We start from the raw sequence: 13,929 nt of genomic DNA, 5'->3' as shown, positions 1-13,929 counted from the left end.
AAAAAGATAAAAAACAAAATATTCTCTGCTCTTTTGTTCTACTGGAGGAAGACAACATGTACATTAAAAAGTAGAATATATAAACAAGGGGAATGTAAATAATGAGAAGTGGGGAAAACCCTAACAATTTCACCCTAATCATTTCCTTCTCCAGCTCATTTTACAAGTGAGGGAACCAAGGCAAAGAGGGGTAAGTGACTTGCCCAGGGTCCCACAGCAAGTAAATGTCTGAGGTTGGATTTGAACTCAGGGAGATGAGTCTTCCTGACTCCAGGCCTGGCACTCTATCCACTGAACCACCTAGGTGACCCACTGGAATATGTTAGAAACTTAGTAAGTGCTTGCTCAATTGAATTTTGTTGAATACCTGAGAGTATCATTCTTTCACTTACTATATACCCATTTATATGTAGAGGAAGGAATGTCATACAATGGAAGCAGCACTGGGCAAGGAAGGATTCAGAAAGACATGAGACAGAAACTTTGGACTCCCATTCTTTGCCATTTATTTGCTGTGCATATAAAGGCAAATAACTTACTTAGACATCAATTTCTTTTTATATTAAATGGGCATGGTGATACCCACTATAAAAATAAAAAATGGTTTTACTAACACAAAGATATCCTTATTTGCACACAATTATGGACAAAGTCCAGTGTACTAAAGTTACCATGGCAACATAATATGATAGAAAATGCATGAGATTGGGAGTCATTCACAAGACCTGTGTTCTGGACCCAGACCAGGTTTAGAACTGAATGAAGAAACCACAGAGATCACTAAGGCCAAGTTCCACAAAAAAAGAAAGCCAAGGGGAAGCTAGATGGTGCAGTGAATAGAGAACCAGCCCTGAAGTCAGGAGGACCTGAGTTCAAATCCAGCCTCAGACGCTTTACACTTAACTAGCTGTGTGACCTTGGGCAAGTCACTTAACCCCAATTGCCCTGCCTTCCCCCCTCAAAAAAAAATTAAAAAAAAAAAGAGAAAGCCAAAGCCCAGACAGGTGATTTTATTAATCAATAACCATTTATTAAGCACCTACTATGTGCTAGAATTCCTCCAGGCAGTAACAGAATGAGGAATCAAACCCATATCTACCTATTCGTGACATTGACTTCACTTTTAAGAGCCTCTTCAATTGCCTGATCTATAAAATGAAGGGCTTCGTTGACAAGACTTTATAGCACCCTTTCATGTTTCACATTCTGTGAAAGATTTATTCACTTATTCTATAAGACCAACTTTATTTCCAATATCACTATCACTTCTTTCCCACATTTCTCTTTGCATGAAGTATTCCCCCATATCGGTCAATTAACCAATAATGAGCAGGCAGGGCTCCCTTGTCTCTGAGTTTATTAAAACATATCTTCACTTATTTAGATGATAATAAGATAGCTGAGAGATAGTGTGTTATTTTGGTAAATAGGTGACTGGAATCAGGAAGAACTGAACTCTAGTTCTGCTTCTTATACCTACTGACTGTGTGACTGAACAAGTCATTTCAACCTTTCGGTAACTAAGGCAACTAACTCTCTAAGGCTATTACAGATGAGTTACTCATCATCAGTGGAGGGAGTTTACTATAAATTCTCTAGAAGAATGACACCACAGGATCAGAACCCCATTATCACCCCCCCCAAAAGCATGGAGAAACAAGACTTTGACTTCATTTTCTCATTAGCCTATGAGCCCACAAAGAATTTTCAAAATATAAGGACAACTAAGTACACACTACTTTCATTAGATTTTACTATTTACTTTTAGTAATTTTTTTTTTTTTGCTTTTTGCAGGGAAGAAGGCAGGGCAATTGACTTGCCCAAGGTCACACTGCTAGTAAGTGTTAAGTGTCTGAGGCCATATTTGTACTCAGGTCCTCCTGACTCCAGGGCCAGTGCTCTATTCACTGTGCCACCTAGCCACCCAATTTTTTTTTTCTTTTTAAATTTAGAAGCAACTTTGAACTAGTGATCTTCGCATTGAATCAAAAGACTGGCAGTATGGGACTACACAAAGTAGATAACAACACAAATAATAGCAATGTCTGTGTATTTGTTCAATTGGTGCATTTCTCTAAAATTAAGATTTCTAGGCAAACCATTATGCTTTTGTAGGTGGGCCTCACAAGCCTGACCTGCTTTTGTGAGTTATGTATTTCAGAAGCACACATCTAAAACCTACGATCTTTCATTGGTCAGTAAGTTATTTGCAAATTACACTCTTGCCAAGTCTAACGACTCAAAATTTTTAAATTTAAGATGCATATTCCAAAATATTTAAAAATAATATTTTCTTGTTTTCCCTAAATTCCCCGGACTGCAAAGCAAATTACCACAAAAAAAGAGAGACAGAGACAGAGTGAGGAACAGGTAGGGAGACAGAAATATACACATAAATGGAAAAACAGAATAGATTTTTTAAAAAAGACAACTTACAAATCCTGCGCAATGTTCACAGAAAGTTGGCTTGAGATAGGTCACCTCTTGAAAATTATGGACAAATCCTGGTCCCATTTTACACTGGAGTTGGGATTTAGCTCTCAGGAAATAAGCCATCATTTCATCTTTACTAATTAGGCCATCTCTGTTAAGAGAATTAGAGAAGGGAGGAATCCTATTAATATAATATTAACAATTTAAGCCTTCACCTTTGTTTTGCTCTGGTGCCATGTTTCCATTCATTTCCCTCCTGCCTCTGGTGATTGGATCAGTTGGGAGCAGGTACACTCTCCAGAAAACACCTGAGAGAGGGTAGTGACTCAGAAAGATATAAGGAGGTGTCCTTGCGTGTCACTTCATGTGTTTACATGTGTGTCCAGCAAATGCAAAACCCATTTCTAGTTCTGAGTAGTTGTACCACCTCTGTGGCGATCCTGGGTTCCCAAAAGCTTTATTTCCTTGTGTTTGACGACAGCATTTGGGAATTCAGGATAGTGGGAATCATGAAGAAAATAGAGTGAGTTGATGAGTCCATTTCACATCTATCCAATCTTACTTCACCTGGTACTTTACTACTCCTTGAAATCTTTATTCATTATTGACTTACTATTGCTTCCCTACACAGGTCCCAGATGCTGCTCTAAGCCATTGATACCTTCCTCATGTAACTCCCAAGGCCTAGCATCTCCTTGCTTTCCTCTTAGCAGACAAATTTGCCTGCAGTTTATTGAGGAAAAGGTTATGCAGAATAAAGTGCCTCATTTCCCTCTTCTCTGCTACAAGGTCTCTCTCTAGACACATCTTTCTAAATGTTTTTATATTTCTCATCTTCTTCTCCTTTCCAGCTGTCAGTTCTCCTATTCAAGACTAATCAATCTGCCTGTTCTTTTGATTCCATGCCTTTCCATCTCCTCTAGAGACCTTGTTCAATCAATTCCACCCCTCGTGCATCATAAATTTCTCCCCCTCCACTGCTTCTGCTCTGTCTGCTTAAAAACATAATCAGTTCTCCTCTACTCTTAGAACAACCTTCCCTTCATCCTTTTCTTTAATTCTTGCTGCCTGCTTTTCTCTTCTTCCTTTCACTGACAAATCCCCCAAAGGGAAATTAATTCTTGCCTCCATTTATTAATCAACAAATTACTGCTCAATTCCTTTCTGTGTGACTTCTGACCACATAACCAGGGGCACACTGGACGGAAGGAAACAAGCATTTATTTATTAAGCACCTACTAGGTGCTAGTCACTGTTTTAAGTGCTTTACAAATATTATATCATTTGAACTTTCCAACAATCCCAGGAGGTAAGTGCTATTATTATTATGCTCATTTTACAGATGAAGAAAATAAGGCAAACAGAGGTTAAGTGACTTGCCTAGATCCATGTAGTTAATATGTGTCTGAAAATGGATTTGAACTTAGGTCTGTTGCTGCTGCTGCTGACTAGAATTATATCGATAGAGTCTTAGGGTCTGCAAAGTTCTTTTTATATCTCTTTTCCTATTTGAACCTGACACACCCCTGGGTAGCTGCCCGTTTTTCTTTTCTTCCTTTCACTATCAAATCTTTCAAAGGCTAGTCTTCTATTATCTTTATTTCCTCATCGGCTAACACCAGTAAATCCTTTTCAGTCTGACTTCTGACCACACAACTCAACCAAAACGGTTTTAAAGGTCACAAATAGCTTCTTACTCATCAACCAGAGGTTTTATCTGAATCCTCGTTTTCTTTCACTTCTCAGCATTCAATTACATTGGCCAACCCACAAGTTCTTGAATCTCTCTCTCTCTCTCTGTCTCTCTGTCTCTGTCTCTCTGTCTCTGTCTCTCTCTCTCTCGGCTTCTGTGATACTAAACTATCCTAGTTACGCTTCTATATCTTGACCAATCCTGTATATTGTTCCTATTTTATTTCCTCATCCTATCCTTTAAGTATAAGTGAGTAAGTTTCAGACCTCTTTTATTCTTGTTCTCTGTCATTTCTCCTTGGAGAATTCATCTATTCTCATGATTTTTCCTTTCACTTGTATAAAGATAAATAACTCTCAAATCTATTTTTGAGCTCTGAAGAGTATTCCTAGAATCTAATATAGTGCTTTGCACAAGAAGATAATTAATAAATATTTGTTGAATTTAGTTGAATTAGGATGATCATATAAATATCCACTGCTGGCTTTCACTCCTATTAAAATTTAAGCATTTCACTGCTGCAATTTGATTTATGTTTGAATTTTTATTAGATAAGTGTATATGTATGCATCTATATACATTTATGTGTATATATTACATATATAAAATTAATAATACCCAATTTAGTTCAGAATTCAGTTAGTTGATTTCTGATTTTAAAGATCTATGTAATCAAGTCTTTTTATAAACTTTAGCATATTTAAGCTAAATAAACATTTTTAGCATATATGTTTAAAAGATCCTAACAATTCATTGTTTTTTAGACTTTCAAAATTAAAAAGTAGTGTGACAATCAAACCATCTTCACAAGAACAAAATGATTTCTGGAATTAATATTCATGCTAATATACATAATGCACTTGGTCCCTTTTAGGGCAGCTGAGTGAGCATAAGGACAATGATATCTGTTTGGGTTTTCAACCTGAAGTCCACAGAAACAGTATGGCTCCATTTCCCCAGAGAGATTGTTACCTTCTCTGTCAAGTCAAGTCAAGTCAAGGAGAATTTATTGACTTGACTTTCTGCTGTATTTTGTCAGGAGCTATTCCACTAGAAACCCTCATCTGTGCTTCCAAGATGGCTTACATGGCTCTGAAAATTGTGTCCTATCTTTCAGGCTTATATTGAATCCTCTGGAGTCAACTATCACTTTCACCAATGGGTTCTGATCCTGTCCCATTCAAAATGCTGGAATTCGAGGCTCCAGCTGGGGAATCCCACTGGATAATGGGGGAAAGCATGTAATTGTACTTAAGGCTCCACTTTGAACAGAAGGTGAGGAGGCTGAGGGACAGAAGCAATGAAGGATTTGGCAGACCATTAACGATTCCACTCTGGCTCTCAGGTCAAGGATACTGCTGCATCAACTCTCTTATCTGGCAGCTATGATGGTAGGCATTTTTTCATGCCTGATAGGATATTCTCTATTCTATCCAGGGAAGGAAGTATAGAAAGTGATTTCCATTCCATTTCAAAGTAGATAATGAACCAAACATTAATGTTCTATGAAGTACTTAATGAACCAAGCAGTCATACCCTACGACGTATATTTTCTTTACTGTTCATTTTAATATTTAATACTTCCATCTATCAAATGAGTAGTTCCATACTTCAAATATCAAATGATGAATTTGAGGTTTAATTAAGATAAACTTGTGATGAAATGCCAAGGGTTTTTTTTGGTATGTTAAATAAATTCCAAAATGTTGTTGTTTAATTGATTAGCCCTGTCTGACTCTTTGTGACTCCATTTAGGGTTTTCTTGGCAGAGATACTGTAGTAGTTTGCCATTTCCTTCTCCAGCTCATTTTACAGAAGAGGAAACTGAAGCAAATAGGATTAATTGATTTGCTTAAGTTCACACAGCTAGTTAGTGTATGAGGTCAGATTTGGACTCAGGTCTTCCTGATTCCAAGGTTAGCCCTCTATCTACTGTGCTGCCTAGCTGCTCACAAAATTCCAAATCATGTTTTTGAAAAATTACATTAGGAAAATTGTTGAGGGGGTTGTATTGAAATATATTCTGGATATTTCCCCAATAAAAATGGCTCTGTAACCTCAAAGCATCTTTAGAGTAATTTTATTTCTCAAGAATCAGTTGAAAATGAAGATAATTCCCTTTTCTTCTTGAGAATGTCAACCATTATTTCTTGGTCATCTATAATTATGAAGGGCAGATAGGACCTGAGTAGGTGTGTTCCACAGATTAGCCCAAAATGTCACATTTTTGGTGATTGTGATTCATCCTATACCATTACTCCTATTTTGGCCTATCTGCATTTCATCTGAAAGCTCTTCTGATAAAAGTTGTGAGACCATTGAAATAGCTGAATTCATCAAAAGGAAAACAAAGAGAAACTCTTGAGCCCAGATAATATAAAAATTGATGATTTCACATCTTGATAACAAAATCTGAATATAATATACACACCAAAAAAAACACATGGTACAATTTAGATGAGAACTGATTCATAAGTACCAGTGGCAAACCAGATTGCAAGCTTGAGACTTCTCATTAGGGTGTTAAATATAAAGCTCTAAATACATGAACTATGGATGAAATAATCTGTTCTGATCTCTAAAATGTTTGAGAAGTGAGAAGGAGAAGAATAGAGTTAAAATAAAAAAAAAAGCAACTCACTGGTCTTTGTCCAACACACAGAAGGAATCCAAGAAAGGAAAGTTGGCGGCAATACTTTCAAAGTCCTCTTGGGAGATATACCCATCATGGTCATGATCATAGTTTCTAAAAACAGACTGCAAAGTGAAAACATGTGTGTTTACCAGTGCCAACCCAATGGCAACAGGAAACCTAGCTGAGAGGTGAGCTCACCTCCCAAACTGGGGGAGTTTCAAAATGTATTTCTTGAAACAAACTCAATTGACCATTTGTTCTACTCCCTGTATGCATCTACATATTTGTCTGGTTTGCCCTTGGAGCCTAGGGATATCACAAGTTACCAAAACTTCAGTGAAACCCCATTTAACTCTTCGAGTTCCAATAATAAAACAATTCAGCATGCACTTTTAAATGCCTGAAAATAGCCTGACATTTATACCTTTTACACTAAAGGTAGAAGTACATTTGTATTTGTCATTCAAATATTTTGTGTCCATAAGCCTGTTTGATCGCCTTCTTAATGGCATGCCTCATCAAAAATTCTCTCCTTAAAGCCTCAGAAATCAGGATCAACCCCGTCTAGAGAAAACACAGATGAGAGGCTCTTTTCTCCCTTGCCCCCCACCCCCTTATAACCTGTTCTTCAACTTTAAATAATAAATGCCAATGTATGACCCTCAAAAAAAAAATCTCTCCTTGCACAACCCTCAAAAATATTTTTCTTCCCAAGTTCACATTCACTGATATTTTTTTCAACACCATTTTAAAAATTGAGCAACATTCAATACCTTCTCTGTAATTTAAAAATGTATCCTTTATCCCAAAGACTTAACCTATCATTCCAGAGTATGTAACAATCAATTAAACCAAGTCCTTTATCATCACATGGTTTCCAACTCCAAAGATGTGTCTATTTTCTCTGTTGGTCCCATAGCTGTTGGAAAACAATGTAGCATCAGCAGACCACAGTAAATATGTGCAGAGCCTCATCTTTCATTTAGAGTTCTTTCTTCTTGCAAATGGCATTTATGTACAGTAAACCCCAAACGTAAATAGCATAAACTATTCAATTCAATAAACACTTAAGAACCATGTCTCTCGTATAAGGCATTGTGCTAAGTACGGGGATGCAAGACGACTTTTTTTTTTTTAAAAAGAAAATCCAGTATTCCCTGCCCTCAAGTAATTTATATTCAATCTGTTGAAATTAAGAGACTTGTCCACTATTTTTTGATTCAGATAAATTAATCTGTGAAATTTCTATAGAATGTGTTCTTTAGTGAAGGTTTTTTTTTTTTAAAGCAATCGGAGTTAAGTAACTTGCTCAAGGTTACACGGCCAGTTATTTCTGGGTGTGGTGCTAAGTATCTGACCCCAGATTTGATCCCCAGGTCATCCGGACACTGGAGCCAGTGCTCTTACTCGCTGTGCTACCTGTACGCCCCTAGTGAAGGTTTTTTAAAAGTTGTACCTAGCCCCCAAACAACCCTAGAATTCTGAGCCTCAAATGTTATCACCTAGTGGCAAGTGACAGTTACTTGGACATTAAAGATGGTATTCAAAATAGGAACTGGAAAGAAGGTATGGGAAAAAAAGAGAATGAATGGGTGGGAGAAGTTGAAATGAAAAGACACTATGAAAGAGAAAGGTATATTCAAGTTCTGAAAGCTCCTCTTTAAAGTCATGCATGACTTGGCATCTAGAAAACTGATGTAACCTGTTCTGAGGAAGTCTCTTACCATGAATTACTCCAATGCCTAAAAACTGACAGAAAGCTTGGAGAAGTCAAAGGAATTTGAATAAACTGTGTATTTTTGTTACTTGGCAACTTACCTCAACTAACTTCCTTATGTGCTTGTTAATAATGGTCAGGTCAGGTTTTGGCATCACTCCCGATGCCCACTCCAATGGCACTACTGGCTTGTTAGGAGTTGTAGGAGAGGTAGGCTATAAAAAAAATACATTTTTCAGTGTGAACTGTGGTACAAAAAGAAGTTTAATTTCACCGCTAGGATATAAAATCTTGGAAGCATAACTACAGACCTTAGAATTATTTTAATGATCAAATGAAACTATGTGTGAATTAAAATATGAAGCAAAATAGAAACGGCACTTGGAGGATTATTGAATAAAATTTTCTCTTGTGAGGAGGACACCATAAAAACATGGTGTCTGAATACATACTTAGGTCTATAGTCAACTAGAAGCAAAACTGGGACCTCTCATCTGGATATGTGCCTAGGTTCATATGTGTGGGGTGTAGTTATTTTCATCTTTTAGATTTAAAATATTACCAGACATATGGTGATCCCTAAAAGCCTGGTGTACAAAAGGATTCTGACTGATACTTATGAATTTTAAACAGTCCTCATTGTCCAGTGTTATTCCTCCGGCGCCTTCATCAGTGATTCTTACTATCCAAGACACTAAAGACTCCCCCATTCTTTGGGTAAATCTATTCAATATATCAGTGATCTCCTGTTGAGTGAAATCCTCAATTATCTCCCTGGACTCTGTTTTGCCTCGGTGGTTCTCCTGCCTTCTTCTTCGTATGGGGAGAGCTTCTACATTAGGAGACTCCTCATCTAACCTTGTTCCATTCTCCTCACACACATTCTCCTGGAAGCTGTCAGGGCAACTCTGCCCAGCCTGTACAAAAGCTGCATGCACATTCCTTCTGCTAGTTTTTTGCTTCCTTTTAGCTACATGAACAGTAGCTTGCTCCTGGACCACATGAGTCCCTCCAGTTTGCTCTTCTGAGTGCTGTGACACAGAAGAATCCTCAGGCAAACCAGCTGACTCCCTAGTCATCCTAGCTCTTTCCTTCAGCAGCTTATCCCTACTTTTACACATAAGGCGATAACTTGTTAGCAGCACCCAGCCTCTCCTGCACACTCCTGCCAGTTCTTTGCCTGGTTCTATGGGTATTGCTTTCAAACATCTTTCCAAATCTCCAGGTTCTCCCTCTTTTAGCCTTGGTTCCCAGTTTTCACAGGGCCCTGTGCTTTTAGCCCATTCTCTGGCTAGAGGTGTACTTCCTCCCAATGGTCTATTATTCAAATTACGCAAAGCCATGAACAAATTATCCTTCCAATGTTGATATGAATTTTTGGAACTTAACTTCCTCAACTGTTCTTTCAGTAATCCATTCATTCTTTCAATTAACCCAGATGCTTCTGGATAATATGGAATATGATATATCCATTCTATATTGTTTAGTATACAATACTTCTTCATTTCATTGCCTTTGAAATGTGACCCATTGTCACTTTGAATCTGCATTGGGGTTCCATAATATAGACTTATGAGATCTAGGGTTTTACAAGTGTTTTTCTGGGTTGCATTCTTATAAGGACAAGCTACTAGTACACCTGAATAGGTATCAACACAAGTACATATAAATCTGCATCCTTTATCCAGTGGTAGTGGACCAATATAATCTATTTGCCAGATTTGGGCTGGGACTTTTCCTCTTGCTATCTCTCCAGTTACTACCCGAGGAACAGTTCGCTCCTTTTCCAATTGACATATATGACATTCTTCTGCTATCTGTTTTAACAGTGAATGAGAGATACTAATACCTCGATCTTGTGCCCACTGGTGTGTGGCCTGGACCCCCAAATGGCCTGCTGTTTGGTGGACCCATTTTGCTAATACCAGATCATCAGTTGTTGTCAAAGTAGGGACAATACGTTCAGTAGCAATCTTTGCCAGTCGATCAGCATGAGCATTGTACTCACGTTCTGGTGTGGTGGGGGCCACGTGAGCATCTACATGAAAAACTGACAAGTCAGTGACCAAAGACATGTTCCAGATATTTTCCCATAATTCTTTGCCCCAGACTTGTTTACCATGAATTTCCCAATTTTCATTTTTCCACATGGGCATCCATGTAGCTAACCCATTAGCTACCGCCCATGAATCAGTGAATATATGACACTGTCCTCCTTGTTCTAGTTTGATGGCTTGATATACTGCCATAAGTTCAGCATATTGGCTACTTGCACCTATCCCAGTACTTTCCAAAGTCCTTCTAGTACATGGGTTATAGGCCACTGCTTTCCAATGTCTTTTTTGCCCCAAATATTTTGCTGTCCCATCAGTAAACCATGCATGTCTCTTTTGTTCCTCAGTTAATACATCATATCCCTCATTCCATTTTACAGAGGACTGTACCAACTGTTGCTTTGGCTCAGGGGGTGTGTCATTCCTCTCAATTTCTATGTTTGCTATAGATTCATGCAGAGCAGAGACTCCACTTTTGCCTGTTTTCGCTCTATTTTGAATATACCACTTCCATTTGATTATACTAGCCTCTTGGGCATGTCCAATTCTGTGAGAAGCTGGGGTACTCATTACCCAGGTCATAATTGGGATTCCAGGTCTTAATATCACTTCATGGCCCACAGTCAGTTGTTCAGTCTCCACCAAAGCCCAATATGCAGCTAACAACTGCTTTTCAAAAGGTGTGTACTGGACTCCAGATGAAGGGAGTTTCCTACACCAAAATCCCAAAGGTACATTTCGGCTTTGTTGTTTTTGCCATAAGCTCCAGTTTGCATAATCATCTTGTACAGTCACTTGCAATTCCACTGGACCATTTTGCATGGGCCACAAATCTAGGGCCAATTGTATGGCAGCCTTGGCTTCTTCAAAAGCTTTACTCTGGTCAAGTCCCCAATCGAATTCATATTTCTTCCGTGTGACTCTATATAAAGGTTTTAAAATCTGTCCCAAATGTGGAATGTGGTGCCTCCAGTATCCAAACAATCCTATGAACTTTTGGGCCTCCTTCTTATTGGTAGGGGTAGGAAAATCCTGAATCTTTTGTCGGGCTTGAGGAAGAATCTCCCTTAGCCCCTTGTTCCATTGTATACCCAAAAACTTCACATTCTGAGCTGGTCCTTGAACCTTTGCAGGGTTAATTTCCCACCCTTTACTTCTCATATGCTCAATTAGAAGGGTCAAATTCCTTTCCACTACTTTTGCATCTTTTCCCTGTATCATGATATCATCAATGTAGTGGGTAAGCTGTACACCAGGTAGCTTTTAGGGATCACCATATGCAAGGAGGAAATAACAAAACGAGTCTTCTAGCTTTAGCTGCAGAAGGTTGCAAAAAGCAATATCCAACTGAATCTATGAGGCCTAGGGGAGACAGACCCTGGTACTCACTTAGAGACTGTATGAGAAAGCTAAAGGAGGAGGTAATGAAAACTGCTATCCTGATTGGAGATGCAAATGCATATTATGATACCCCCCTAGGAGTTCCTCATAGAAATATCATAGTGAAGACGGCTCCTCCTGCATATAAGCACCTAATTCTGACTCTTTTAATTGGAGAAATAGGGCACCCTCTTTCAGAGGTGCTGGATAAGATTTCACAATTAAGCGATTTAGGGGAATGGGAAAAAGACAAGTTGCCTCGAGAGAGAAGAGTAAACAGCCAGAGGATTCAGAGACAAAATAGACCCACTAGAAGGGAACTGTTTACTGCTCTATTAAGAGCTGGGGTGGCCTTTAGAAGAATAGATGGTATTCCAACTGAAGAGCTGCATAAGCTGTACCAAGAAAAGGTACTTAGCATTAGAATGAACAGGGAAGCAGGAACCACCCCCGCAGGTATTTCTGAATCTGAATCTTTGTATCCAAGTTTGCCCCACCTTCAAGAGGAATAGGAGGATAGGCCAAGCCCCAGCCCAGATAAAAGAAATATGCAGAAGAGATTGCAGACCCCATATTGGTTTAACAATATATTGGAAGAATGGATCAACTACTGTGACTAGGGCACTGATTGATACTGGGGCTGAGGCCACACTCATCTATGGAAACCCTGATAAGTTTAAACATGGAACTCCTATTACCATCACAGGTCTAGGAGGCACTGAAATATCAGCCAGACAGGTTAAAATAACAATGAAAATTGGGCAGTTACCTAAGAAGGAATATACTGTGGTTGTTGTACCCATTCCTGAATACATCATTGGAATAGATGTATTGAGAGGCATGACTCTGAATTTACCTGAAGGAAGATACCAATTTGCTGTGAGGAAGATAGGAATTAATACAGTTTTAGTAGGAAAACTAAAAATGGACCCAATCACTTTGCCTGAACCTTCTGAAGTAATTACTTTAAAACAGTATCGTGTGCCAGGTGGGCAAGATGAAATTGCCACTACTATAAAGGAATATGTTGAAGCAGGAGTGTTAGTCCCTACAACCACAAGATGGAATAATCCTGTCTGGCCAGTAAGAAAATCAGATGGGACGTGGAGAATGACTGTGGATTATAGACAGTTGAATAAGGTGACTCCTTCTTTGTATGCTGCTGTTCCAGATACCATCACCTTAATAGAAAGGATCCAGAAATATGATGGGACTTGGTATGCAGTTATTGACTTGGCAAATGCCTTCTTCACCATCCCAATAGACCCTAAACAATGGGACCACTTCGCTTTCACTTGGCAGGGTAGACAATATACTTTTACTCGCTTGCCACAAGGGTACATACATAGCCCCACTATTTGTCACAGGATTGTGGCTGAACAGTTGGATGAATTAAAAAGGCTGCAGAGATTATAGCATATGGGAAGGATAACACTGTAACTATTGTTTATTCTGGAGAAGATGATTACAAAATTGTACCCTTAAATCATTTATTCTACCGTGAGTGAGGCTACAATAGTCTGGTTATTGTTCTTGATTTTTTGTTTGTTCACCTTGTTTGTTAGATTTGTTTCCACAGGCTTGGTACCCTCCATCTATAGATGCCTGATAGCTTAAGCTGGATGTCACCCCCTGTCTGCAACTGTGATGTGTCACCCTTGGACCTGGCATCAAGCATATTAAGAACTGACCTCTCAAATGGGACCCCTAAGGACAGGGACAGCTCTACATCCGATTTCAGCAGCAAGTAGCCATAGAAGAAGAGATCTTCACCCCTTACCACAAGATTTTGGGGCCCCATTTGTTCGGGGTGGGGGGAATGATGGGGAGCTTGTGCTCAAGCCCCACCCTAAAATATGGTTTTTTGTGTTTATTGTGTGCTATTCTTGTTATATTGTTGTGAAATTTTGTTGACACCAGTTATTCCTACTGTATTTTTGCCAAGTAAGGGACATGAAAGATCTTGGGGCCGAATGTAAGGGTTATGGGATTTAAAGATCTCCCATGCCCCATGGA

General features: G+C 38.8%; 1 protein-coding gene across 3 annotated transcripts in view; it reads right to left on the bottom strand.

Annotated features, from left to right (window-relative positions):
• The window catches only part of RASGRP3 (RAS guanyl releasing protein 3), a 130,837-nt gene that overhangs the window by 23,734 nt on the left and 93,174 nt on the right, over nt 1–13,929 (bottom strand). For 2 of the 3 annotated variants that reach the window (XM_069072188.1, XM_069072186.1), the window contains 3 exons: nt 8,581–8,694; nt 6,769–6,884; nt 2,438–2,585 (listed from right to left, as the gene is read on the bottom strand). In XM_069072188.1, the coding sequence (XP_068928289.1) occupies nt 2,438–2,585; nt 6,769–6,884; nt 8,581–8,694 (378 nt within the window). The remainder of the gene's footprint in view (nt 1–2,437; nt 2,586–6,768; nt 6,885–8,580; nt 8,695–13,929) is intronic. The other variant, XM_069072187.1, reaches the window with a different exon arrangement.

The sequence above is a fragment of the Petaurus breviceps genome, unplaced genomic scaffold (assembly GCF_028583685.1).
Source record: "Petaurus breviceps papuanus isolate PSGF00001 unplaced genomic scaffold, PetGlider_PUasm1.0 90845, whole genome shotgun sequence".
Classification (NCBI taxonomy): domain Eukaryota; kingdom Metazoa; phylum Chordata; class Mammalia; order Diprotodontia; family Petauridae; genus Petaurus; species Petaurus breviceps.
This window is presented reverse-complemented; position numbering and strand designations above follow the sequence as displayed.